The following is a 25,859-nucleotide window of genomic DNA, read 5'->3' as shown; positions in this document are numbered from 1 at the left end:
TGGTTGAGGCTTTTTTCTTATCGGCGGAACTTCGTGGCTTGTTTTACGTTTAATGGCGGCTTTGGGAATGTACTTGTAATCAAATTTTTTTTTAAAACTATCTCCAACATTATCAATTTCGATTTCCACGTAATTATTAGTGTAATTTAAACTTATATTTTTAGCATGCTTTGATACAGGATATTTGGATATATATGGAACATCTTCGTAATTATTCTCTTTAAATTCAAATAATGTGGTCAAGGGGGAATCAGCTGGTATTTTGAACCGTATGTTTTCCTCTCCTAAAACTTGCAGGTAAACGGGAAAGTTTGTATCTAACTGTTTTCCTAGGGACCCGTCTTTATATTTATTCACTAATTTAAAAGATAATTTGCCTTTTAAATACGGATGACTGTTTACATCATCATTTAACAGTTGGACAAAATTTTGGGGCAGTTCGTACTCTTTGGTCTTGGTATAACGATTGACAGGTATCTCTATTTTTTGATATTCAACAGGCTCTCTAACAGCTGCATAGTTGTCACGGTTTGGGTCACTTACGACCTGAATTTCAAACTTGTTAAACTCTTCGCTTATATTCACCCAGTGATTTGGAAATGTGATTTCTGCCAACCCAACTTCATAATCATTAGTCAAGTTCAAAGGTTGATGCAAATAATTTTTAAAACTTGATTGGGTATTGTTTGGGTATATATCTAAACACGTATTAGACGCTAAAGTTAAAAAAAGTCGTCATTCATGACTAACGCCTGTTTATCAACTAACCCCAACTTCTTAAACAAACCTTATTTTATACATAAAAAGATCGTCCATAGCTCGGTAGACTGGCCGGGATTTGAACTCGCCACCTTTTTGGGTATCTCATTAGTACACCCTGCCTTTACCCACTGAGCTATGGACGATCTTAAAAAACACGCCGTTTATCTTCATCAAAAAAAAAACTTTAAAAATTCTTAAACTTTTAAAGTCGTTACCCTTGAAAAATCTACGTAGTTAGGTAATTGACCCTACCCGATTCCAATAAAAAAGACAACGCCCTGGTTAGATTGAGCCGGTTTCAACCTGTTTGATGCAGTTATTATATAAAACACGCGGCTTTAATAGTACGTTAAAGGGTGTGGTCTACAGGGTGTGGTCCATAAAAAAAATAAATTTTTTTATCTACAGAAATTGTTTAATATTAAATCTGCTCTCGGTCATTTAGTATATAAGCTCCGTGTTTCGCGAAGAAAGTTATCAGTTGCTCAGCTATGCTCTTAAAAGTCCAACTAAAGATGTCTTGCTTTAACTCGTGCCGCTTTTGCTGGGTGAGTAAAGACCAAACTCAATTTTCCAACGGGAATGAGACCAAGGAAAAGAAACCAAGTTCGATTATTTCAACTGTCTCTTCTCAGGAATAGCCTGAAAAGAGACCAAGTTCGATTCATGTTCCTCGATTTACGTAGCTTTTCGGGGCAATCTCTACTTTGCTACATGTGGCTGCACGAAACGTTGCGTAAATTTGTCTGAAGTCGAAATTTCCATCGCGGCTTCTCCTGACAGAGTGACCAGGCCATCAGTAAGATTTCTTCATGCATCCTGATGGTTAATGTCCTGGAGGTTCATGAATCGCCCTTCATTGCAGCGTCATTTGTGTCCATACAACTGACTATCGCAATGAAGGAAAATCGAGTTTAAGTTAAGTCCTGCTACTTCTTCCGCGGCAAGACTTAATTTCACGTGTTTTCCATTGGTCTCTTGAAAGTTGCGTAAAATTTGTGTGAAGTCGCCTCAGCCATAAGAATGCACGAGCAAAGCCTTTTGGTTGTGGTTCGATTTCATTCACAAGGTCGGACTGACGCTGCAATGAAGGAGAAGTTCTGGCTCAAACAACCAGACAAGAAGACCAGGCCCCCCACAGTGGCTCGGATGTAACTTCCTTCGGGAGGTAAAGGGTCAACGAAGAATTTTATGGGACATGGCCCGTACAACCCGACAAGCCCTGCTACCACATAAAGTTCTACGTACCCTGCACCAGCTGGAGCACGTTCTCTTCAGTGAGGCCTTGACTTCGATGTCCTTCTCAAACTTAACAGCTGTTCGCTCGATCAACGTGGATAGGATTCGGAGCCGAAATGCCCAAGATCTTCTTGAAACAATGGAGGCATGTACCACCAGAGCGCCTGAAAAAAGCTGGCGGCCCGACGCCCCGCTAGAGTGAATGCCGCGTTGATGTCGTGAAATTGTTGATAAAACGCGGCGCTAATTACGATTTAAAGATCGGCTTTCAGTTAAGATCTCGACTAAAATATCAAGTTTTGAAAATCAAAATGTCACTTTGAACAAGATGCTTTTTACACTAGAGATAAGAACAATTACCTTCAAAACTATGATTTAAAGAGTGGTTTTCATTAGCGGTAAAAGTGGCGGTAAATATTTTTGTTTTTTAATTTAGAATTCAGTATGTAACACGGTTTTTTATGTGGGAACAAGCCACAACTCAAAGAAAAGAAGTATTGACCTTCTTAATGACAAACAGTGGCAATATCTTTGTTTATATTTATATTCTTGTTATTCTCTATTTTATTGTATATATTATTTGGTATTTGTTATTAAAAAATCTTTATTTGTATATTTGTCTTTTTTTCTCAGACATACTTAAAAGGTTTATGACGGGAAATTCAAACGAGAATCTTGCAAAATAACTAGACTGGTTTATTAAAAGAACTACAGCCTCCGAGGGTTAAGCCGAGCTTGTTTTGGGGAAAAAATGGGTAAAACCCCTCTAAAGAGTCATAGCATGCTGGAAGGTAGGGTTGGTCAGGTAGGAGTTTAGCTTAATCTTTGTTTGGAAGTCTGGTGGATGAGGGTCTGGCCGCCATCTTGGGGTGGCGGCCATCTTGGATCCATGCGTATTTGTATAGCTATCACTACTACTACGTATCTACGATGTAGTGGTTATCACGTCCGCCTCATACGCGGAAGGTCCCAGGGTCGAGCCCTGGTAGATAAATATTTTGACCATCGTGATTGGGCATAAAAATAAGCTAGGTCTCTTGGAAAACTCAGTATTACTAAGTATCTATGGTGTAGTGGGTATCACGTCCGCTTCACACGCGGAAGGTTCCAAGATCGAGCCCATGTTAGATACATGTTTTGTCCATCGTGATTTGGCATAAAAATAAGCTAGATCTCTTGGAAAACTCAGCGTTACTACGTATCTGTGGTGTAGTGGTTATCACGTCCGCTTTACACGCGGAAGGTCCCAGGTTCGAGCCCTGGTAGATACATATTTTGACCATATTGTTTGGGCATAAAAATAAGCTAGGCCTCTTGGAAAACTCAATATCACTAAGTTTCTATGGTGAAGTGGTTATCACGTCCGCTTCGCACGCGGAAGGTTCCAAGATCGAGCGCATGTCAGATACATATTTTGACCATCGTGATTGGGCATAAAAATAAGCTAGGTCTCTTGGAAAACTCAACATTACTACGTATCTATGGTGTAGTGGGTATCACGTCCGCTTCACACGCGGAAGGTTCCAAGATCGAGCCCATGTTAGATACATATTTTGACCATCGTGATTGGGCATAAAAATAAGCTAGGTGTCTTGGAAAACTCAGCATTACTACGTATCTATGGTGTAGTGGTTATCACGTCCGCCTTACACGCGGAAGGTCCTAGGTTCGAGCCCTGTTAGCTACATATTTTGTCGATCGTGATTGGGCAAAAAATAAGCTAGGTCTCTTGGAAAACTCAGTATTACTACGTATCTATGGTGTAGTGGTTATCACGTCCGCCTTACAGGCGGAAGGTCCCAGGTTCGAGCCCTGGTAGATACATGTTTTGTCCATCGTGATTTGGCATAAAAATAAGCTAGATCTCTTGGAAAACACAGAATTACTACGTATATATGGTGTAGTAGTTATCACGTGCGCTTTACACGCGGAAGGTCCCAGGTTCGTGCCCTGGTAGATACATGTTTTGTCAATCGTGATTGGGCAAAAAAATAAGCTAGGTCTCTTGGAAAACTCGGCATTACCACGTATCTATGGTGTAGTGGTTATCACGTCCGCTTCATACGCGGAAGGTCCCAGGTTCGAGCCCTGGTAGATACATATATTGACCATCGTGATTGGGCATAAAAATAAGCTAGGTCTCTTGGAAAACTCAGTATTACTAAGTATCTATGGTGTTGTGGGTATCACGTCCGCTTCACATGCGGAAGGTTCCAAGATCGAGGCCATGTTAGATACATGTTTTGTCCATCATGATTTGGCATAAAAATAAGCTAGATCTCTTGGAAAACTCAACATTACTACGTATCTATGGTGTAGTGGGTATCACGTCCGCTTCACACGCGGAAGGTTCCAAGATCGAGCCCATGTTAGATACATATTTTGACCATCGTGATTGGGCATAAAAATAAGCTAGGTGTCTTGGAAAACTCAGCATTACTACGTATCTATGGTGTAGTGGTTATCACGTCCGCCTTACACGCGGAAGGTCCTATGTTCGAGCCCTGTTAGCTACATATTTTGTCAATCGTGATTGGGCAAAAAAATAAGCTAGGTCTCTTGGAAAACTCAGTATTACTACGTATCTATGGTGTAGTGGTTATCACGTCCGCCTTACAGGCGGAAGGTCCCAGGTTCGAGCCCTGGTAGATACATGTTTTGTCAATCGTGATTGGGCAAAAAAATAAGCTAGGTCTCTTGGAAAACTCGGCATTACCACGTATCTATGGTGTAGTGGTTATCACGTCCGCTTCATACGCGGAAGGTCCCAGGTTCGAGCCCTGGTAGATACATATATTGACCATCGTGATTGGGCATAAAAATAAGCTAGGTCTCTTGGAAAACTCAGTATTGCTAAGTATCTATGGTGTTGTGGGTATCACGTCCGCTTCACATGCGGAAGGTTCCAAGATCGAGGCCATGTTAGATACATGTTTTGTCCATCATGATTTGGCATAAAAATAAGCTAGATCTCTTGGAAAACTCAGTGTTACTACGTATCTGTGGTGTAGTGGTTATCACGTCCGCTTTACACGCGGAAGGTCCCAGGTTCGAGCCCTGGTAGATACATGTTTTGTCAATCGTGATTGGGCAAAAAAATAAGCTAGGATTCTTGGAAAACTTGGCTTTACTACGTAGCTATGGTGTTGTGGTTATCCCGTCCGCTTCATACGCGGAATGTCCCAGGTTCGAGCCCTGGTAGATACGTATTTTGACCATATTGTTTGGGCATAAAAATAAGCTAGGCCTCTTGGAAAACTCAGTATTACTAAGTATCTATGGTGTAGTGGGTATCACGTCCGCTTCACACTTGGAAGGTTCCAAGATCGAGCGCATGTCAGATACATATTTTGACCATCGTGATTGGGCATAAAAATAAGCTAGATCTCTTGGAAAACTCAGTGTTACTACGTATCTGTGGTGTAGTGGTTATCACGTCCGCTTTACACGCGGAAGGTCCCAGGTTCGAGCCCTGGTAGATACATATTTTGACCATATTGTTTGGGCATAAAAATAAGCTAGGCCTCTTGGAAAACTCAGTATCACTAAGTTTCTATGGTGAAGTGGTTATCACGTCCGCTTCGCACGCGGAAGGTTCCAAGATCGAGCGCATGTCAGATACACATTTTGACCATCGTGATTGGGCATAAAAATAAGCTAGGTCTCTTGGAAAACTCAACATTACTACGTATCTATGGAGTAGTGGGTATCACGTCCGCTTCACACGCGGAAGGTTCCAAGATCGAGCCCATGTTAGATACATATTTTGACCATCGTGATTGGGCATAAAAATAAGCTAGGTGTCTTGGAAAACTCAGCATTACTACGTATCTATGGTGTAGTGGTTATCACGTCCGCCTTACACGCGGAAGGTCCTAGGTTCGAGCCCTGTTAGCTACATATTTTGTCAATCGTGATTGGGCAAAAAAATAAGCTAGGTCTCTTGGAAAACTCAGTATTACTACGTATCTATGGTGTAGTGGTTATCACGTCCGCCTTACAGGCGGAAGGTCCCAGGTTCGAGCCCTGGTAGATACATGTTTTGTCCATCCTGATTTGGCATAAAAATAAGCTAGATCTCTTGGAAAACATAGAATTACTACGTATATATGGTGTAGTAGTTATCACGTGCGCTTTACACGCGGAAGGTCCCAGGTTCGTGCCCTGGTAGATACATGTTTTGTCAATCGTGATTGGGCAAAAAAATAAGCTAGGTCTCTTGGAAAACTCGGCATTACCACGTATCTATGGTGTAGTGGTTATCACGTCCGCTTCATACGCGGAAGGTCCCAGGTTCGAGCCCTGGTAGATACATATATTGACCATCGTGATTGGGCATAAAAATAAGCTAGGTCTCTTGGAAAACTCAGTATTACTAAGTATCTATGGTGTTGTGGGTATCACGTCCGCTTCACATGCGGAAGGTTCCAAGATCGAGGCCATGTTAGATACATGTTTTGTCCATCATGATTTGGCATAAAAATAAGCTAGATCTCTTGGAAAACTCAACATTACTACGTATCTATGGTGTAGTGGGTATCACGTCCGCTTCACACGCGGAAGGTTCCAAGATCGAGCCCATGTTAGATACATATTTTGACCATCGTGATTGGGCATAAAAATAAGCTAGGTGTCTTGGAAAACTCAGCATTACTACGTATCTATGGTGTAGTGGTTATCACGTCCGCTTCGCACGCGGAAGGTTCCAAGATGGAGCGCATGTCAGATACATATTTTGACCATCGTGATTGGGCATAAAAATAAGCTAGGTCTCTTGGAAAACTCAACATTACTACGTATCTATGGAGTAGTGGGTATCACGTCCGCTTCACACGCGGAAGGTTCCAAGATCGAGCCCATGTTAGATACATATTTTGACCATCGTGATTGGGCATAAAAATAAGCTAGGTGTCTTGGAAAACTCAGCATTACTACGTATCTATGGTGTAGTGGTTATCACGTCCGCCTTACACGCGGAAGGTCCCAGGTTCGAGCCCTGGTAGATACATATATTGACCATCGTGATTGGGCATAAAAATAAGCTAGGTCTCTTGGAAAACTCAGTATTGCTAAGTATCTATGGTGTTGTGGGTATCACGTCCGCTTCACATGCGGAAGGTTCCAAGATCGAGGCCATGTTAGATACATGTTTTGTCCATCATGATTTGGCATAAAAATAAGCTAGATCTCTTGGAAAACTCAGTGTTACTACGTATCTGTGGTGTAGTGGTTATCACGTCCGCTTTACACGCGGAAGGTCCCAGGTTCGAGCCCTGGTAGATACATGTTTTGTCAATCGTGATTGGGCAAAAAAATAAGCTAGGATTCTTGGAAAACTTGGCTTTACTACGTAGCTATGGTGTTGTGGTTATCACGTCCGCTTCATACGCGGAATGTCCCAGGTTCGAGCCCTGGTAGATACGTATTTTGACCATATTGTTTGGGCATAAAAATAAGCTAGGCCTCTTGGAAAACTCAGTATTACTAAGTATCTATGGTGTAGTGGGTATCACGTCCGCTTCACACTTGGAAGGTTCCAAGATCGAGCGCATGTCAGATACATATTTTGACCATCGTGATTGGGCATAAAAATAAGCTAGATCTCTTGGAAAACTCAGTGTTACTACGTATCTGTGGTGTAGTGGTTATCACGTCCGCTTTACACGCGGAAGGTCCCAGGTTCGAGCCCTGGTAGATACATATTTTGACCATATTGTTTGGGCATAAAAATAAGCTAGGCCTCTTGGAAAACTCAGTATCACTAAGTTTCTATGGTGAAGTGGTTATCACGTCCGCTTCGCACGCGGAAGGTTCCAAGATCGAGCGCATGTCAGATACATATTTTGACCATCGTGATTGGGCATAAAAATAAGCTAGGTCTCTTGGAAAACTCAACATTACTACGTATCTATGGAGTAGTGGGTATCACGTCCGCTTCACACGCGGAAGGTTCCAAGATCGAGCCCATGTTAGATACATATTTTGACCATCGTGATTGGGCATAAAAATAAGCTAGGTGTCTTGGAAAACTCAGCATTACTACGTATCTATGGTGTAGTGGTTATCACGTCCGCCTTACACGCGGAAGGTCCTAGGTTCGAGCCCTGTTAGCTACATATTTTGTCAATCGTGATTGGGCAAAAAAATAAGCTAGGTCTCTTGGAAAACTCAGTATTACTACGTATCTATGGTGTAGTGGTTATCACGTCCGCCTTACAGGCGGAAGGTCCCAGGTTCGAGCCCTGGTAGATACATGTTTTGTCCATCCTGATTTGGCATAAAAATAAGCTAGATCTCTTGGAAAACATAGAATTACTACGTATATATGGTGTAGTAGTTATCACGTGCGCTTTACACGCGGAAGGTCCCAGGTTCGTGCCCTGGTAGATACATGTTTTGTCAATCGTGATTGGGCAAAAAAATAAGCTAGGTCTCTTGGAAAACTCGGCATTACCACGTATCTATGGTGTAGTGGTTATCACGTCCGCTTCATACGCGGAAGGTCCCAGGTTCGAGCCCTGGTAGATACATATATTGACCATCGTGATTGGGCATAAAAATAAGCTAGGTCTCTTGGAAAACTCAGTATTACTAAGTATCTATGGTGTTGTGGGTATCACGTCCGCTTCACATGCGGAAGGTTCCAAGATCGAGGCCATGTTAGATACATGTTTTGTCCATCATGATTTGGCATAAAAATAAGCTAGATCTCTTGGAAAACTCAACATTACTACGTATCTATGGTGTAGTGGGTATCACGTCCGCTTCACACGCGGAAGGTTCCAAGATCGAGCCCATGTTAGATACATATTTTGACCATCGTGATTGGGCATAAAAATAAGCTAGGTGTCTTGGAAAACTCAGCATTACTACGTATCTATGGTGTAGTGGTTATCACGTCCGCCTTACACGCGGAAGGTCCTAGGTTCGAGCCCTGTTAGCTACATATTTTGTCAATCGTGATTGGGCAAAAAAATAAGCTAGGTCTCTTGGAAAACTCAGTATTACTACGTATCTATGGTGTAGTGGTTATCACGTCCGCCTTACAGGCGGAAGGTCCCAGGTTCGAGCCCTGGTAGATACATGTTTTGTCAATCGTGATTGGGCAAAAAAATAAGCTAGGTCTCTTGGAAAACTCGGCATTACCACGTATCTATGGTGTAGTGGTTATCACGTCCGCTTCATACGCGGAAGGTCCCAGGTTCGAGCCCTGGTAGATACATATATTGACCATCGTGATTGGGCATAAAAATAAGCTAGGTCTCTTGGAAAACTCAGTATTGCTAAGTATCTATGGTGTTGTGGGTATCACGTCCGCTTTACACGCGGAAGGTCCCAGGTTCGTGCCCTGGTAGATACATGTTTTGTCAATCGTGATTGGGCAAAAAAATAAGCTAGGTCTCTTGGAAAACTCGGCATTACCACGTATCTATGGTGTAGTGGTTATCACGTCCGCTTCATACGCGGAAGGTCCCAGGTTCGAGCCCTGGTAGATACATATATTGACCATCGTGATTGGGCATAAAAATAAGCTAGGTCTCTTGGAAAACTCAGTATTACTAAGTATCTATGGTGTTGTGGGTATCACGTCCGCTTCACACGCGGACGGTTCCAAGATCGAGGCCATGTTAGATACATGTTTTGTCCATCATGATTTGGCATAAAAATAAGCTAGATCTCTTGGAAAACTCAGTGTTACTACGTATCTGTGGTGTAGTGGTTATCACGTCCGCTTTACACGCGGAAGGTCCCAGGTTCGAGCCCTGGTAGATACATATTTTGTCCATCGTGAATTGGGAAAAAATAAGCTAGGATTCTTGGAAAACTCGGCTTTACTACGTAGCTATGGTGTTGTGGTTATCACGTCCGCTTCATACGCGGAATGTCCCAGGTTCGAGCCCTGGTAGATACGTATTTTGACCATATTGTTTGGGCATAAAAATAAGCTAGGCCTCTTGGAAAACTCAGTATCACTAAGTATCTATGGTGAAGTGGTTATCACGGCCGCTTCGCACGCGGAAGGTTCCAAGATCGAGCGCATGTCAGATACATATTTTGACCATCGTGATTGGGCATAAAAATAAGCTAGGTCTCTTGGAAAACTCAACATTACTACGTATCTATGGTGTAGTGGGTATCACGTCCGCTTCACACGCGGAAGGTTCCAAGATCGAGCCCATGTTAGATACATATTTTGACATCGTGATTGGGCATAAAAATAAGCTAGGTGTCTTGGAAAACTCAGCATTACTACACACTTAAAAAAAAGGTTCTGAATTTATACCCTTTGGGTTATTAAATGTTTTTCCCAAAATTAACACCCTTTAAGGTATTTATTGGTTATAATTAAATGCCCTTTATAACACCAAATAATTCCTTTTTTGATGATGTTTATTCCTTATTAAGGCAGAATTGCTACCCTTAAAAGTATAGATTTATTCCCTTTTCAGAATGAAGTTATCTCCTTAACAGAAACGATTTATGCCCTTTGCAGAAGGAACTTATACCCTTAACAGAAACGATTTATGCCCTTTACAGAAGGAACTTATACCCTTAACAGTAACGATTTATGCCCTTTGCAGAAGGAACTTATACCCTTAACAGAAACGATTTATGCCCTTTACAGAAGGAACTTATACCCTTAACAGTAACGATTTATGCCCTTTGCAGAAGGAACTTATGCCCTTTACAGAAGGAACTTATACCCTTAGCAGCAACGATTTATGCCTTTACAGAAGGAACTTATACCCTTAGCAGCAACGATTTATGCCCTTTACAGAAGGAACTTATACCCTTAGCAGCAACGATTTATGCCCTTTAGAGAAGGAACTTATACCCTTTTCAGAAAGAACTTATACCCTTGAGAGCCGCCAATAGGGCCCTTAACAGGATGAAGTAATACCCTTAACAGCAACCATTTATGCCTTTTACAGAGGGAACAGAAAGACCTTATACCCTTTGCAGAAAGACCTTATACCCTTAGCAGCAACGATTTATGCCCTTTGCAGAAGGAACTTACACCCTTAGCAGCAACGATTTATGCCCTTAGTAGCAACGATTTATGCCCTTTGCAGAAGGAACTTACACCCTTAGCAGCAACGATTTATGCCCTTAGTAGCAACGATTTATGCCCTTCGCAGAATGAAGTAATACCCTTAACAGCAACCATTTACGCCCTTTGCAGAAGGAATTTATACATTTAATACCAGACGTTTATGCCTTTTGCAGAAGGAACTTATACCCGTAATAGCAACCATTTATGCCCTTCGCAAAATAAAGTTATACCTTTAACAGCAATGATTTATAACCTTTACAGGAGGAACTTATACCATTGGCAGCACCGATTTACTCCCTTTTGCAGAACGAGGTTAAACCTTTAACATAAACAATTTACTCCATTTGCAGAATGAAGTTACATCCTTAACAGCAATGATTATACTTCTAGTAGAAATTATTATTCGCATTCTACGATTACATTCCATCAGTGATACGATTTAAAATTACTAAGTGTTAACGGATGACAAAAGAAAGACTCAATGTAGTTAGAATCAAAATGTCATCTTTAATCAGATTCAAGAAAAATGTTACTTTTAAGTATTCCGCGTCGCTACGGAATTTCAGATATTTCATAATACATAGTTTACAGACAAGGAGGAAGCATACCATTTACACTAGGAGGCCTGACTCAGAGTCAAAAGCTAGGCACCTTTGTGTAAAATGGTGTGAATCCTCCTAGTCTGTAAACTATCTTCAAAGAACCATGCACTTGTCTTTTCTTTATCCATTCAACAACTGAAGTCTTTTTAAGACATTTTTTACTTGCGTTTTCAAAGGAGTGTATTTTAACCCTAACAGTCCAACTTCGATGAAAGTTAGGGTTTTAAAAACTTTATCCGAATACTGTATATTAAAGATCCAGAAACTTTCGAAATAAGCTATTATGGCGCTTTCGAATTCGTCAGTTTCGGACACCTTCACTCCATCAACGTGAATCTCATAGTGTTGGCTATTTAGCATACTATGTCCAGAAAATTTTATTATTGGACCAGGAGTTTTGTCTTCTTTTACTTGCTGTTCAAACATCATTTGCGCTTTCTCGTCTTTGAAAAATCTTGGGACAAGTATTAACGAATAAATGCATTTTAGCCCTGTAATTTTTAAATCAAAATAATATTTAGTGACTATGCTGCTGCTACTTGCTAAATTTCATGTAATTACGATTTTGATAATCCTTATCATTTTCACTGATGACAATCTCCATAATATTTGACTTAAGCGCTGCAGTTCCAGGTTTCGGACATGCGTTCCAAATTGATTCTCCGCATTTAATCAAAGCGTCCATAATTTTTTCTTTGGCGTTCACTTTAGTAATTCTTTCAAATTCAAGATGAATCTGTGATGAAAATAGTGATCAAACTATGAATTTCGTATTTTAGATGAAGTAATAACATTAAGTGAATAATTAACTATAAGATGGACAGTATAATTAGCTTTGTGTTAAAGGCAATGCCAATGCGCTTATTGTAGATTTTGAAAAAAATATTAATCATACTTGATCAATATAGCCAAGAGCTGGGTAATTGTCTAAAATATCCTGGACCGAACTTTTCTCTCTTATGAGTTTCGATCTCGAGGAAAATGTCCTATCCATGCGGGAGTTTATTGCAGCCATGTCTTTATTACTTTTATTTAATTCATCAGCCATAAGTTTTTGGTGTGCAAGAATACTGAATTCATCTTCAAAACAATCCTCAATCTACAAAATATGAGATTATCTGAAAGGGTTGCCAAAACTAACATCTCTTTGAATGAAAATAAGATTATAAAGAGGAAGCAAGGTTATTATTAGACATCTTAAATACCAATACCAAAAATACATCACTAAAATTGCAGAAATCAAAAAAACAAAACAAGATGGCCCGAGGGTTGGACCCATAGTAGCCACATCGTACGCTTATGGTATGTACTCGAGTGAAGAGCCGAGAGGTTACCGAACAGAAAGAAAACAGCATCGAGACTAATAATGAGGTGACCGTGCCTATTTTCGAGGTCCAGCTGTTGCGAAATTTTTATTTTTAAGGGTTCTAACGAATGAAAAGCTTACAAGGCGCTTCTAGCGAAGTGAATATAAAAAATAGAGGATCTTTTGATATAGAGGGATGCAAAATTTCGGAGGGGGAAGGGGTAAATCTCAATAGCCTTTTGTTTATCTTCACTTCGCTAGAACCGCCTTGCACTGTTTTCAGTTCGTTTGAACCTCTCAAAATGTTTCCACGTGCAGCTGGATCTCAAAAATCGCCACGGTTGCCCCATTGTTAGTCTCGATGCTCCGTTTTCTGTTCATTAAAACCCTATTCGCTAGAAGTCGGCCTTTAAAAAATCAAAATATAACCGACTTCAAATCGAGCAACTTCCTTTGGTATTTCCTCTTTCTGCGGTTTTTTGGAGCCAAACAAAAGTCTGGCGGCCTCTATTTCTTTAACCCCTTTAACTGTCGCTCTATAATTTTTAAATTTCACTTTTAATTGGTTCCACCATGTTTCCTATTAAGTATTTCTGTTAAATTATTTGTTCAAAATTGTATTTTCAGTTTCTTACATATCCAGCGCCAGGAGTACATTTGAGGTGGGGGTACGTTTGAACCAGTTTTTGAGCAACGAACAGGTGGTTATTCGAGTAGCTTAAAAATATAAGAATATTTTACGTATTCAAGTATCTAATCCTAATTACTCAAACATACTAGCCATAATCTTGGCGAATGGAATTAAACAGCATGCTTGTTATTTCCCTTGATAGTCTTTTCTTTCCTTCTTTTGAATTTGCGTTGTAAAGCTCTGGATTTGTTATATAATCCGGAAAGTTGGGAAGGCGAAAGGTTAGAGAGAATGTTGCTCTCGAAAGTTTAGGATGTACTTCTTCTCGTTTGTCCTGTATGACTCTAATAATAAAGAATAAACCATTCACGATAATATCAAATGGAAAATTTTAGTAGTGCAAGGTGGCTCTTAAGCCGCGTTTATACTTGCGTAATAAACCGGTTCGAAGCGACTCATATCGGGTTTCAGTGTGAACCAAACATTGCGGTTTGAAACCGCTATGTATCGCTTCAAACCCGTTTCATAAGGCCACGTGTAACTGGGGCTTTAGTGAAATATAATGAAGGTATGAAGAGGTTTCTTTCAAATTCATAAGAAAATGCTAATAATTAGTAACTCTGAAACATTTCTTAACTTTCAATTGGGGACACGCACAATGGTTGGATGTTTTTGAAATATAACCATAAGCATGAATTTTATAGATATATACCCATGAGTATATATACCAGGCTATAAAACTGTTGCCTTCAGTGTCAAATAAACGTCATACCGTCCTATGTAGAATTAAGCCCAAACTATTATTGAAGTGTAAAGATTTATATATGGGTATATATGAATAAATTTACTTTTACGGCAAGTTACCCTGAAAATTGCCATATATAGCTATATACTATGTCCAGGGAGCGCTACCAGAACTGACCAGGGTGAGAAGGGATATAAAATTATTCCAAATATTACTTTTCAAAATAAACTCGAAATAATTATGATGGGCTTAATTCTACGCAGGAAAATATGACGTTTATTTGGCAGTGAAGGCAACAGTTCTATAGCATGTTATGTATTCTATAAATTCATGCTTATAGTTGTATTAGAAAAACATGATAACATCCGACCATTTATTCCCCATTTGCGAAACTTCTAAAAGCCCGAAAACCCTTTTATGGGAGACCCCTGTAATAGAAGTGAGGTGAGCAGATACAGAGGCTGATGCACGACCTGAAATTCCATGCTGATTATATAAGAGGGCGTCTAAAACTACTTTTACAATTTTAACTAATTTTTATCGTGTTTAATTTAAAGAATGTCTCCAATCTTTATTCGATTAAACACATTTTTAGGTACACATATACAAAGTTTCATGCTTTAAGCCTAAAACGAATGGGTTTTTTCACGTGAGCACCAGACTATAGTACCAACTTGCCATATACAGTTTGAAGAGAGAAAGATAACTAACTAGCCACGTATTCTAGATGTGAGCATGTGAGAGGGATTAGAAGCGGCCGTAGAACCTAAGTTAAAAATCTGGCCGCCGCAGAGGATAAAAGGAAAATGTCCTCGGAATGCAATTGCTCTCTCTCTCTCTCTGATTTGATAGGTGCTTTACACACGTGCATGATTCATAGCTTCATGATCATAAGTTTATACCATTTACACTGGCAGGCCGGGCTAATTTGAGGACAAAATATTCTGCACTTTGACTTTCCTCATCTCCGTGTGTAAATGGCATCAGTCCTCCACGTGTGAAAAGCATCTTTATATTGCATAGTCCTTACTAACCATTCTATCTCCCTGTATCATAAGTTTATATGCTCCACTAGTGACATTTTATATACTTTATAATGATAAAGCTATATTTTAGGTGTCCTTCCCTCTGGTCGCGCGTTTGTAAGAAGTAAAATAGGGACTTGGCAATTCGGGCTTAACTCCGCCCCCAGCGCCATTATGGTATGTTTTTTTAACAGAATGAAAGCTATATAAGCCCCTCCTCCTGGTATGTTTTTTAGCACTAGTGGAAGGTAGCCCGACGTTGCATGACGTAGTACTGCCAAGTCCCTATTGTATGGGACTGTTCACAAATTACGTCACGGATAAATCCGAATTTTTGATCCCCTCCCCCTTCGTCACACATATCTAAAGCCTAAACCCCTAAATTACTCAACAACAATATTACCCCCCCCCACCCAGTTTAAAGTAGCCACAAACAATAGTAAGAAAATGCAATTTTTTTATTTTATGAACGCCCCCTATCCGACTGGTAGGAGGATGGCACTCTGATTCAGCTAAGAGATAAAGGGGCATGACGTTAAAAAACAATTAAGCTCTAATCCCTAATCGTCTTTTTTTTTCTTTTTTTTTTTCGAAGATTCTAGAGCAAAGACATTGACTATAAACATTCGATTTTGGTTAATGTAATCAATTTAGAACCGGTAAATGTGGGGCTTAACTTAAATTATGGTTAGTAAATAATGGCTGAATTACATAGATGAATACTCGACCTCCTTTCACTAACAGCACAAAATAGAACACATACCCGTAAAAGTCATTTCCATTTCCAGATGATGATGCTTCGGTAGTCACATTGTCCATTAAATCGTCATCAGGAGTCACAGTATCCGTTTCTTTGAGGGTCGCTCGTTTAGAAGGGCAGACATCCTTTAATGTGGACTTCTCCAAATTCGCAACGTAGATGATCGTTTTATCTGTTAATATAGTTTGATCGTCTATGTTAACCATCATATTTAAGTATTCGTCGTGAATCTGTTTAGTTGAGATGTTTTCATTAAAAAGTTATCCGCGAATGGTTACATGGTATCAAAATATACAAAAGTAGTATTTACTTGATAAATAAGTCCATCCTTAACAAAATCTTTTAAAGAATCGTCGCTTTTTAGATGATCTACTAACGCTGCTAGGCTGGTTCCTTTTAACTTAAGTTTTCTGGTGTTATCTCCGAATTTAATAGCGCATGTAATACTATAATTCGCCATATTCTAAACGTTATTATAAAGAAAACTAATGCTCTAAATATCCGATATATCTCAACGTGCCTAATGCCTTAAGTTAACACGAAGTGACTAGGACAGCGCGATACTGTTCATCCAAAAGGATTTAGAGGATACCGTGCCAACAACCGTCAAATGTGAAGTCAAAAGCAGTGTAAAAAGGTCCCCTAACCACCTGAGAATAGTTTCTGGCCCTAACCATGAACGCTGGATCTCTAAAGGGACCGGAAAACGGCCGCTTTCCACTGTACAAATCGAGTTCTCTCTAGCATAGCATCGGGGAAAGGGATGGGGCTGTGAATTTGGAAACACTCTAGGCCATTCGGTCTTTTGCGATTCTTCATAAACCCATTGAAAAAAAAATTTTAAACGACCTTGGCCCTACCCGTTTTTCTTACTTTATTTTTTTACAAAGCAAACGTACTATAACGTTAACCAGTCCCTTTAGAGATCCAGCTTTCATGCTTTAACTAGGAGTTAAATTGAACGAACGACAATCCACGAAAACGACAGTAGCAACATTGGGGAGATGTCTTCAAGGTTGGGACTTTGTTAAAATCCTAAAAAGGGTAGGTCCGGTCAGTCGAAACATTTCGACAACTCGCGATCTACTTTTCTTGGAAGAAGAAGATTAAAGATGAGTAATCTTACCAACAATCTAACAAAGAAGCTTCCCTAGTTTAAACCTAGCTTTAGCAAAAATAAGATTTTCAGACTGATTTTTGAGTTTTATTTAACACAGTTTGCTGCATGGTCTTGTTTTTTTATTCAAAACTTTGAAGTTTAATTATCTCTTAAAATTAAATCATAATGGAATTCCCTTGCTTAAAATGCCCATATTCTTCAAAAAAGTTTACATTATTAATAAGCCATATAAAGAATTTTCACGAAAATGATAGAAACTTTAGTATGATCTGTGGTCTCGAAGGATGTGGTCGGAGTTTTAAAAAAATGGATACGTATCGCCGACATGTTAGAAACAAGCATAAGTATATAACTCTCGAAGGGAAAAAGGACCGTCGAGACGAGCAGCAAAGTGATCCGCAAGATTTAGGTGAACAGCTAAATGATACAGACATATCTGCCGAGCGTGTTGGAACAGAGGCTGAAATCACTCATCAAAATTGGAAAGATGAACTTAAACCTCCCGAGATTAGACAAATAATTTTAAAAATTCTACTGAAGTATAGAGAAAATCACCATATTCCAATGTCGGTTGTTGAATGTCTATCTAAGGACCTACTAGAATTCTCGATTCAATTGGCAACAATGCAAGTTGATTCTATAACTCAACAACTTTTAGAGAAAAATATACAAGTAGAAACTTTAGAGCTTTCAAAAACTGTAAATGAAATACGTTCCGCATTTGAAAGCGTTAATTCCAAGTTTAAAATACATTCTGTATGCAAATCTGATCTTGATATGGTGGAGCCTGTCGAATATACATTTGTGGGAAGCCAAGCGAACAAAAATAAGGACTGTTTTCACTACGTTCCCATATTGTCAGTTTTGAAGAAGTTATATTCCATGGAGAGCGAAACTGAGAATCATGTTGACATAAGTGACCTGCCTAATAATCACTTAGGGCATTTTCTTCAAGGGGATATATCTAAAAAAATGCGTTCATTAAGGCCGGACTGTTACCCGGTTATAGAACTTCAGATATATTCCGATGAATTTGAAGTTGTTAATCCGCTGGGTTCCAAAAGGGGAAAGAAGAAGGTTCTAGGATGTTATTTCTCAATACTAAACCGAGAGGCGAAAAAACGTTCCAAACTGTCAGACATTCACTTGGTATTTTTGGCGAAATCTAAAGACATAGAAAAATATGGATGGAACGAAGTAATGCAGCCTCTACTATACGATTTAGGGATTTTGGCCCAAGAAGGCTTGTTCCTAGAACGTTACGGTCGAAATATATTTGGCTTCGCTTCAATTTTTTCTGGTGACAACCTTGGTTTGCACAAACTAGGAGGCTTCAACCAGAATTTCAGTCACGGCCGAATTTGTAGATTTTGTATGATCGATAAGACAGAAATAAGTGAAAAATTAACAGAAGATCAAGTCACACTTAGGACCTTGCCTCGTCACAAATACCACTTAAGCCTTTTGTTTAAAGATGAACGTGAAGGTTCGACATACGGGGTTAGGTTTGAAAGTCCGTTAGTCAGGTTGAGCTATTTTGATGTAACAAAACAATTACCCCCAGACATCATGCATGACGTTTTAGAAGGCATAGTTCCATCCGTTTTGAAGTTTGTTTTAAATGATTTGGTTGCCCGACATAAGATGTCAATCGACGAGATGAATCATGAAATAAAAAACTTTAAGTATGGCAAATCAGAATCAAACAGGCCAGAGCCACAAACAAGAAACTCCGTTTGTTCGCGTGATGGCCATTTAAAGGCATCGGCAAGCGAAATGTATTGCCTTTTTCGCCTACTTCCCATTATTTTGCAACGCTTCATTGATTTTGACAGTGCTTTTTGGGGTGTATATTTAAAATTAAGAACTGTTTGTGATTGCTTATTCGCCACAAATATGCCTGAGTCATTTCTACCGGATTTAAGAGATTTAATCGCGGAATTCTTGGTAGCAGTAAGAGAAACGTGCGGGGCTCATGTCATGACCCCAAAGTACCATTTTCTGATTCATTACGTGTCTGGTATAAAGCTTTTTGGCCCATTGTGTTCAATTTCCAGTATGCGATTCGAGAGCAAGCACAGCTATTTCAAATCTATAATATTATATTCGAGAAATTACAAAAACATAACGAAAACCTTGTCATCTCGTCATCAATTTCATGAGTGTTATAATTGGCTTTCCGAATCAACACCGGGAATTGAACAGACATCCAATGGGAAATTTTTGGAGAAAGAAAATTTGCCTCTTAGATTACAAGAACTATTACCTGATACCATTGAAACTGGTGTATATTCTCTTAAATCAGCAGTATTTTGTAACGTAAAATATGTGTTGGGCTGCTATTTAGTACTTCAAATAGTCGAAGGAAGAGTAGAAAAGTTTCTGAATATAGAATATATATTCTTTGTAAACGGAGTATTGTATTTGGGCGGAAAAATGCATAATACAAAGGCTTTTGAAGAGCAACTGCATTGTTACGAAATAGAATTAGAGGGGGATGAATATACGTTAATGCAGGCGGGACAGGAGAAACATTTTCAGTTACTGGATTCCTATACTTTATCTAGCAAATTATATATACCAATGCGATCTTCAGTCTGGGACATTTAAGATTCATATTAAGTTTGATAATTAAGATAATCAGGCGTTAATGCCACTGGATGTGAAAAGAAAATGGGTATGGCCTAAACGTAGGCCCAGATAGCATTAGTAAATCTACGGTATGTTAAATTAACTGCGATGAACAGTTAAAACTTGGAGAATTAATTTAACTCTTGAATATTCATATTACTTTGGTTATTCTAGGCTTAGAGATTTTAAATCTAAGAGAATGAAAGAAAAACAACCAGTCCACTAAAATAGAGGATGAAACGGACGTTCACTTCGATACGCGTGTCGCTAGCCCTTTATCTGCGCGTTTCGCTAGCCCTTTACTTCACCCCTTTTCTTCCTTTTCTTATTGAAAAACACGTGCACGGGATCAATAAAAAAAAATACCAATGAATTTTGGGGGCCGCTGTTATTTCCTTCCCAAACCTTACCTTCGTGGTACTTTTCCACGAAGAGCCACTCCCCAATGAATGTAGAATTTGCAGATTGACAATAAGGGCTTTTCCTAGGGACTGGTTGTTTTTCTTTCTTTCATTTAGATTTAACATTTCCATGCCTAAAATAACCAAAATAATATGAATATTCTAGAGTTAATTTAATTCTCTAAGTTTTAACTATTACATAATATCATCGCAAAAAATTTAATATAACCCGTAGATTGACTAATGCTATCAGATTTGGAATATTTAAACTAATTTAAAAAATAAAGCACTAATTAACTTAATTAACGGCCTTAATTAACTAGCAAATGAATTAAAATTTTACAAATCTGTTTCACTTAGCCACTAGAGAAGATGTTAATGCGTGTGTGTTCAAAATGTGGTGCAATTTGAAGCACAGGAAGAAAAGATATATTGGAATTAGGAATTCCAAATTTTTTGTCATTTAACTTAATGTAATTTATAAAATACTAGCTTTTTCAATCATTTTCGTGAAGTTTGAAAATGTTGTCTTTCGGTTTATTAAGTGGTAAATTTTTTCTATTTTTAACACAAGCTTGAAAATGACCAGAAACTAAATCCATATAAAAAATCCCCGCCCCTTCACAGGGTGGCTTTTGGACCGACCTTATAACCTTTCTAAGGCACTTTGGCCTTCAAAAATGTTAGAACCACGCCAGTGCTTAAGTTTTGAAATAAACAGGTTGCAGGCTCTCTACAATAGGCCTTTGTAAAAAGTCCCCTAAGTATACAAAATATGTAGCCGGGGAGGAAAGCAGTGATGGAAGGCATTGTTTCCTCTGGCGTTTCTGCGCGCGCATTATTGAAACGTTATTTTTAAAATCGCAAATAGCGAGCTACTAGAAATTTTGTCGTGACGTCAGAGCTTCTTATCCCTTTCCTTGATTTCGGCGTCTTCAGCTTTAGCAATGGAATTTAGACTACCAATATTGAAAATATTCATTCTTAAATTTAAGCCTAGGTGGCTCATAACCATGACGTACTAAATGAAGCACTTTCTTAACTAGTATATGAATATTCAAAACGTTTTTTGTTTATAATAAATGGTATCTAGAATTACGAAGGTATATAAAGATTGTTTAAAATGAAACTACCTTAAGTACATGTACATAAAAATTTATAGGCCAAAAAATATGTTACGATGAATATTATTTCATTTTAAAACATTGCATAGGGAAGGTATATAAAGATTGTATAAAATGAAACTACCTTAAGTACATGTAAATAAAAATTTATAGGCCAAAAAATATGTTACGATGAATATTATTTCATTTTAAAACATTGCATAGGGAAGGTATAAAAGGGTACTTTAATACACTGATAATACCTTTTCTGCGCCTTGCGTTTTTAAGGTTTTAATTCCAAAATAATACCTTTTATATGCTTAGCATTATTTAGGTTTAAAAAGTTGCTATGTAAAAATTATATCTTTTTCATGCCTTACCTGATAAAGAGATTGAAAGGTACTACGCACAAATATAATACCTTTTTTGTATCACTATACACTTAAAATACCTTTTCGGCCCCTTGCGTTTTTAAGGTTTAAAAAGGTACTGTTCCAGAATAATACCTTTTATATGCCTAGCATTATTAAGGTTTAAAAAGTTGCTATGTAAGAATTATATCTTTTTCATGCCTTAACTTATAAAGAGATTGAAAGGTACTACGCACAAATATAATACCTTTCTACCATCACGTATAATAAAGGTATAAGATAAAGACATAAAGGTACTATATAAAACATATACCCTTTTTATCACTAGAATAAATAAGGATTACTTTCAGAATTAAAACCAAATTTATCCTCTTAAGGGTATAATCATTAAAAAAAGGAATAAATGAAAGGTATTACATAAAACTTATACCCTTTCCAAACCCTTATTAGCCCAAGGAATAAATTTAAAGGGAATATATTAGGGATAAAGTACGTATCTATGGTGTAGTGGTTATCACGTCCGCCTTACACGCGGAAGGTCCTAGGTTCGAGCCCTGTTAGCTACATATTTTGTCAATCGTGATTGGGCAAAAAAATAGGCTAGGTCTCTTGGAAAACTCAGTATTACTACGTATCTATGGTGTAGTGGTTATCACGTCCGCCTTACAGGCGGAAGGTCCCAGGTTCGAGCCCTGGTAGATACATGTTTTGTCCATCGTGATTTGGCATAAAAATAAGCTAGATCTCTTGGAAAACATAGAATTACTACGTATATATGGTGTAGTAGTTATCACGTGCGCTTTACACGCGGAAGGTCCCAGGTTCGTGCCCTGGTAGATACATGTTTTGTCAATCGTGATTGGGCAAAAAAATAAGCTAGGTCTCTTGGAAAACTCGGCATTACCACGTATCTATGGTGTAGTGGTTATCACGTCCGCTTCATACGCGTAAGGTCCCAGGTTCGAGCCCTGGTAGATACATATATTGACCATCGTGATTGGGCATAAAAATAAGCTAGGTCTCTTGGAAAACTCAGTATTACTAAGTATCTATGGTGTTGTGGGTATCACGTCCGCTTCACACGCGGAAGGTTCCAAGATCGAGGCCATGTTAGATACATGTTTTGTCCATCATGATTTGGCATAAAAATAAGCTAGATCTCTTGGAAAACTCAGTGTTACTACGTATCTGTGGTGTAGTGGTTATCACGTCCGGTTTACACGCGGAAGGTCCCAGGTTCGAGCCCTGGTAGATACATATTTTGTCCATCGTGAATTGGGAAAAAATAAGCTAGGATTCTTGGAAAACTCGGCTTTACTACGTAGCTGTGGTGTTGTGGTTATCACGTCCGCTTCATACGCGGAATGTCCCAGGTTCGAGCCCTGGTAGATACGTATTTTGACCATATTGTTTGGGCATAAAAATAAGCTAGGCCTCTTGGAAAACTCAGTATTACTAAGTATCTATGGTGTAGTGGGTATCACGTCCGCTTCACACGCGGAAGGTTCCAAGATCGAGCGCATGTCAGATACATATTTTGACCATCGTGATTGGGCATAAAAATAAGCTAGATCTCTTGGAAAACTCAGTGTTACTACGTATCTGTGGTGTAGTGGTTATCACGTCCGCTTTACACGCGGAAGGTCCCAGGTTCGAGCCCTGGTAGATACATATTTTGACCATATTGTTTGGGCATAAAAATAAGCTAGGCCTCTTGGAAAACTCAGTATCACTAAGTTTCTATGGTGAAGTGGTTATCACGTCCGCTTCGCACGCGGAAGGTTCCAAGATCGAGCGCATGCCAGATACATATTTTGACCATCGTGATTGGGCATAAAAATAAGCTAGGTCTCTTGGAAAACTCAACATTACAACGTATCTATGGTGTAGTGGGTATCACGTCCGCTTCACACGCGGAAGGTTCCAAGATCGAGCCCATGTTAGATACATATTTTGACCATCGTGATTGGGCATAAAAATAAGCTAGGTGTCTTGGAAAACTCAGCATTACTACGTATCTATGGTGTAGTGGTTATCACGTCCGCCTTACACGCGGAAGGTCCTAGGTTCGAGCCCTGTTAGCTACATATTTTGTCAATCGTGATTGGGCAAAAAAATAAGCTAGGTCTCTTGGAAAACTCAGTATTACTACGTATCTATGGTGTAGTGGTTATCACGTCCGCCTTACAGGCGGAAGGTCCCAGGTTCGAGCCCTGGTAGATACATGTTTTGTCCATCGTGATTTGGCATAAAAATAAGCTAGATCTCTTGGAAAACACAGAATTACTACGTATATATGGTGTAGTAGTTATCACGTGCGCTTTACACGCGGAAGGTCCCAGGTTCGTGCCCTGGTAGATACATGTTTTGTCAATCGTGATTGGGCAAATAAATAAGCTAGGTCTCTTGGAAAACTCGGCATTACCACGTATCTATGGTGTAGTGGTTATCACGTCCGCTTCATACGCGGAAGGTCCCAGGTTCGAGCCCTGGTAGATACATATATTGACCATCGTGATTGGGCATAAAAATAAGCTAGGTCTCTTGGAAAACTCAGTATTACTAAGTATCTATGGTGTTGTGGGTATCACGTCCGCTTCACACGCGGAAGGTTCCAAGATCGAGGCCATGTTAGATACATGTTTTGTCCATCATGATTTGGCATAAAAATAAGCTAGATCTCTTGGAAAACTCAGTGTTACTACGTATCTGTGGTGTAGTGGTTATCAGGTCCGCTTTACACGCGGAAGGTCCCAGGTTCGAGCCCTGGTAGATACATATTTTGTCCATCGTGAATTGGGAAAAAATAAGCTAGGATTCTTGGAAAACTCGGCTTTACTACGTAGCTATGGTGTTGTGGTTATCACGTCCGCTTCATACGCGGAATGTCCCAGGTTCGAGCCCTGGTAGATACGTATTTTGACCATATTGTTTGGGCATAAAAATAAGCTAGGCCTCTTGGAAAACTCAGTATTACTAAGTATCTATGGTGTAGTGGGTATCACGTCCGCTTCACACGCGGAAGGTTCCAAGATCGAGCGCATGTCAGATACATATTTTGACCATCGTGATTGGGCATAAAAATAAGCTAGATCTCTTGGAAAACTCAGTGTTACTACGTATCTGTGGTGTAGTGGTTATCACGTCCGCTTTACACGCGGAAGGTCCCAGGTTCGAGCCCTGGTAGATACATATTTTGACCATATTGTTTGGGCATAAAAATAAGCTAGGCCTCTTGGAAAACTCAGTATCACTAAGTTTCTATGGTGAAGTGGTTATCACGTCCGCTTCGCACGCGGAAGGTTCCAAGATCGAGCGCATGTCAGATACATATTTTGACCATCGTGATTGGGCATAAAAATAAGCTAGGTCTCTTGGAAAACTCAACATTACTACGTATCTATGGTGTAGTGGGTATCACGTCCGCTTCACACGCGGAAGGTACCAAGATCGAGCCCATGTTAGATACATATTTTGACCATCGTGATTGGGCATAAAAATAAGCTAGGTGTCTTGGAAAACTCAGCATTACTACGTATCTATGGTGTAGTGGTTATCACGTCCGCCTTGCACGCGGAAGGTCCTAGGTTCGAGCCCTGTTAGCTACATATTTTGTCAATCGTGATTGGGCAAAAAAATAAGCTAGGTCTCTTGGAAAACTCAGTATTACTACGTATCTATGGTGTAGTGGTTATCACGTCCGCCTTACAGGCGGAAGGTCCCAGGTTCGAGCCCTGGTAGATACATGTTTTGTCCATCGTGATTTGGCATAAAAATAAGCTAGATCTCTTGGAAAACACAGAATTACTACGTATATATGGTGTAGTAGTTATCACGTGCGCTTTACACGCGGAAGGTCCCAGGTTCGTGCCCTGGTAGATACATGTTTTGTCAATCGTGATTGGGCAAATAAATAAGCTAGGTCTCTTGGAAAACTCGGCATTACCACGTATCTATGGTGTAGTGGTTATCACGTCCGCTTCATACGCGGAAGGTCCCAGGTTCGAGCCCTGGTAGATACATATATTGACCATCGTGATTGGGCATAAAAATAAGCTACGTCTCTTGGAAAACTCAGTATTACTAAGTATCTATGGTGTTGTGGGTA

At 39.4% G+C, this 25,859-nt stretch overlaps 2 protein-coding genes and 27 non-coding genes across 29 annotated transcripts; 28 read left to right on the top strand and 1 right to left on the bottom strand.

The window, feature by feature from the left end:
* The first annotated feature begins 3,199 nt into the window (after positions 1-3,199).
* On the top strand, positions 3,200-3,272 carry TRNAV-UAC (transfer RNA valine (anticodon UAC)). The gene has a single exon. It is a non-coding gene; the product is annotated as a tRNA-Val (tRNA).
* Positions 3,273-3,752: 480 nt separating this feature from the next.
* TRNAV-UAC (transfer RNA valine (anticodon UAC)) lies at positions 3,753-3,825 on the top strand. The gene has a single exon. It is a non-coding gene; the product is annotated as a tRNA-Val (tRNA).
* A 203-nt stretch (positions 3,826-4,028) lies between these two features.
* On the top strand, positions 4,029-4,101 carry TRNAM-CAU (transfer RNA methionine (anticodon CAU)). The gene has a single exon. It is a non-coding gene; the product is annotated as a tRNA-Met (tRNA).
* Positions 4,102-4,582: 481 nt separating this feature from the next.
* TRNAV-UAC (transfer RNA valine (anticodon UAC)) lies at positions 4,583-4,655 on the top strand. The gene has a single exon. It is a non-coding gene; the product is annotated as a tRNA-Val (tRNA).
* A 65-nt stretch (positions 4,656-4,720) lies between these two features.
* TRNAM-CAU (transfer RNA methionine (anticodon CAU)) lies at positions 4,721-4,793 on the top strand. Its single transcript has one exon. It is a non-coding gene; the product is annotated as a tRNA-Met (tRNA).
* Positions 4,794-4,997: 204 nt separating this feature from the next.
* Positions 4,998-5,070, top strand: TRNAV-UAC (transfer RNA valine (anticodon UAC)). The gene has a single exon. It is a non-coding gene; the product is annotated as a tRNA-Val (tRNA).
* A 342-nt stretch (positions 5,071-5,412) lies between these two features.
* Positions 5,413-5,485, top strand: TRNAV-UAC (transfer RNA valine (anticodon UAC)). The gene has a single exon. It is a non-coding gene; the product is annotated as a tRNA-Val (tRNA).
* A 481-nt stretch (positions 5,486-5,966) lies between these two features.
* On the top strand, positions 5,967-6,039 carry TRNAV-UAC (transfer RNA valine (anticodon UAC)). Its single transcript has one exon. It is a non-coding gene; the product is annotated as a tRNA-Val (tRNA).
* A 203-nt stretch (positions 6,040-6,242) lies between these two features.
* TRNAM-CAU (transfer RNA methionine (anticodon CAU)) lies at positions 6,243-6,315 on the top strand. Its single transcript has one exon. It is a non-coding gene; the product is annotated as a tRNA-Met (tRNA).
* Positions 6,316-6,936: 621 nt separating this feature from the next.
* On the top strand, positions 6,937-7,009 carry TRNAV-UAC (transfer RNA valine (anticodon UAC)). The gene has a single exon. It is a non-coding gene; the product is annotated as a tRNA-Val (tRNA).
* Positions 7,010-7,213: 204 nt separating this feature from the next.
* TRNAV-UAC (transfer RNA valine (anticodon UAC)) lies at positions 7,214-7,286 on the top strand. Its single transcript has one exon. It is a non-coding gene; the product is annotated as a tRNA-Val (tRNA).
* A 342-nt stretch (positions 7,287-7,628) lies between these two features.
* On the top strand, positions 7,629-7,701 carry TRNAV-UAC (transfer RNA valine (anticodon UAC)). The gene has a single exon. It is a non-coding gene; the product is annotated as a tRNA-Val (tRNA).
* A 481-nt stretch (positions 7,702-8,182) lies between these two features.
* On the top strand, positions 8,183-8,255 carry TRNAV-UAC (transfer RNA valine (anticodon UAC)). The gene has a single exon. It is a non-coding gene; the product is annotated as a tRNA-Val (tRNA).
* A 203-nt stretch (positions 8,256-8,458) lies between these two features.
* On the top strand, positions 8,459-8,531 carry TRNAM-CAU (transfer RNA methionine (anticodon CAU)). Its single transcript has one exon. It is a non-coding gene; the product is annotated as a tRNA-Met (tRNA).
* Positions 8,532-9,012: 481 nt separating this feature from the next.
* TRNAV-UAC (transfer RNA valine (anticodon UAC)) lies at positions 9,013-9,085 on the top strand. The gene has a single exon. It is a non-coding gene; the product is annotated as a tRNA-Val (tRNA).
* A 65-nt stretch (positions 9,086-9,150) lies between these two features.
* On the top strand, positions 9,151-9,223 carry TRNAM-CAU (transfer RNA methionine (anticodon CAU)). The gene has a single exon. It is a non-coding gene; the product is annotated as a tRNA-Met (tRNA).
* Positions 9,224-9,426: 203 nt separating this feature from the next.
* On the top strand, positions 9,427-9,499 carry TRNAM-CAU (transfer RNA methionine (anticodon CAU)). The gene has a single exon. It is a non-coding gene; the product is annotated as a tRNA-Met (tRNA).
* A 204-nt stretch (positions 9,500-9,703) lies between these two features.
* TRNAV-UAC (transfer RNA valine (anticodon UAC)) lies at positions 9,704-9,776 on the top strand. The gene has a single exon. It is a non-coding gene; the product is annotated as a tRNA-Val (tRNA).
* A 1,449-nt stretch (positions 9,777-11,225) lies between these two features.
* Positions 11,226-16,831, bottom strand: LOC149624580 (sterile alpha motif domain-containing protein 3-like). The gene is made up of 8 exons (XM_089852274.1): positions 16,436-16,831; positions 16,129-16,355; positions 13,742-13,939; positions 13,600-13,681; positions 13,398-13,544; positions 12,554-12,757; positions 12,220-12,394; positions 11,226-12,149 (listed from the first exon to the last, which is right to left on the bottom strand). The coding sequence occupies exons 1-8, from the start codon at positions 16,583-16,585 to the stop codon at positions 11,779-11,781; spliced, it is 1,554 nt and encodes a 517-aa protein (XP_089708400.1). The 5' UTR covers positions 16,586-16,831; the 3' UTR covers positions 11,226-11,778.
* A 720-nt stretch (positions 16,832-17,551) lies between these two features.
* LOC149624579 (uncharacterized) lies at positions 17,552-19,855 on the top strand. Its single transcript, XM_089852271.1, has one exon. The coding sequence runs from the start codon at positions 17,552-17,554 to the stop codon at positions 19,853-19,855; it is 2,304 nt and encodes a 767-aa protein (XP_089708397.1).
* Positions 19,856-22,382: 2,527 nt separating this feature from the next.
* On the top strand, positions 22,383-22,455 carry TRNAV-UAC (transfer RNA valine (anticodon UAC)). The gene has a single exon. It is a non-coding gene; the product is annotated as a tRNA-Val (tRNA).
* A 203-nt stretch (positions 22,456-22,658) lies between these two features.
* Positions 22,659-22,731, top strand: TRNAM-CAU (transfer RNA methionine (anticodon CAU)). The gene has a single exon. It is a non-coding gene; the product is annotated as a tRNA-Met (tRNA).
* Positions 22,732-23,349: 618 nt separating this feature from the next.
* TRNAV-UAC (transfer RNA valine (anticodon UAC)) lies at positions 23,350-23,422 on the top strand. The gene has a single exon. It is a non-coding gene; the product is annotated as a tRNA-Val (tRNA).
* Positions 23,423-23,903: 481 nt separating this feature from the next.
* Positions 23,904-23,976, top strand: TRNAV-UAC (transfer RNA valine (anticodon UAC)). Its single transcript has one exon. It is a non-coding gene; the product is annotated as a tRNA-Val (tRNA).
* A 203-nt stretch (positions 23,977-24,179) lies between these two features.
* Positions 24,180-24,252, top strand: TRNAM-CAU (transfer RNA methionine (anticodon CAU)). Its single transcript has one exon. It is a non-coding gene; the product is annotated as a tRNA-Met (tRNA).
* Positions 24,253-24,870: 618 nt separating this feature from the next.
* Positions 24,871-24,943, top strand: TRNAV-UAC (transfer RNA valine (anticodon UAC)). Its single transcript has one exon. It is a non-coding gene; the product is annotated as a tRNA-Val (tRNA).
* A 343-nt stretch (positions 24,944-25,286) lies between these two features.
* TRNAA-UGC (transfer RNA alanine (anticodon UGC)) lies at positions 25,287-25,359 on the top strand. The gene has a single exon. It is a non-coding gene; the product is annotated as a tRNA-Ala (tRNA).
* A 65-nt stretch (positions 25,360-25,424) lies between these two features.
* On the top strand, positions 25,425-25,497 carry TRNAV-UAC (transfer RNA valine (anticodon UAC)). Its single transcript has one exon. It is a non-coding gene; the product is annotated as a tRNA-Val (tRNA).
* A 203-nt stretch (positions 25,498-25,700) lies between these two features.
* Positions 25,701-25,773, top strand: TRNAM-CAU (transfer RNA methionine (anticodon CAU)). Its single transcript has one exon. It is a non-coding gene; the product is annotated as a tRNA-Met (tRNA).
* The last annotated feature ends 86 nt before the right edge of the window (positions 25,774-25,859 follow it).

Source organism: Phalangium opilio, unplaced genomic scaffold, assembly GCF_054372755.1.
Source record: "Phalangium opilio isolate 3A_F unplaced genomic scaffold, DU_Popi_V2 ptg000106l_1, whole genome shotgun sequence".
Taxonomy (NCBI): Eukaryota; Metazoa; Arthropoda; class Arachnida; order Opiliones; family Phalangiidae; genus Phalangium; species Phalangium opilio.
The sequence above is the reverse complement of the archived record's forward strand: the minus strand, read 5'-3'. Positions and strand labels throughout refer to the sequence as shown.

Coding starts and splice junctions, on each gene's coding strand:
- LOC149624580 (XM_089852274.1), bottom strand. CDS start 16,585: ATGGCGAATTATAGTATTACATGCGCTATTAAATTCGGAGATAACACC. Junction 16,356..16,435: donor AGGATGGACTTATTTATCAA/GTAAATACTACT, acceptor TCAACTAAACAG/ATTCACGACGAATACTTAAA. Junction 12,150..12,219: donor TGATAAGGATTATCAAAATC/GTAATTACATGA, acceptor TAAAAATTACAG/GGCTAAAATGCATTTATTCG.
- LOC149624579 (XM_089852271.1), top strand. CDS start 17,552: ATGGATACGTATCGCCGACATGTTAGAAACAAGCATAAGTATATAACT.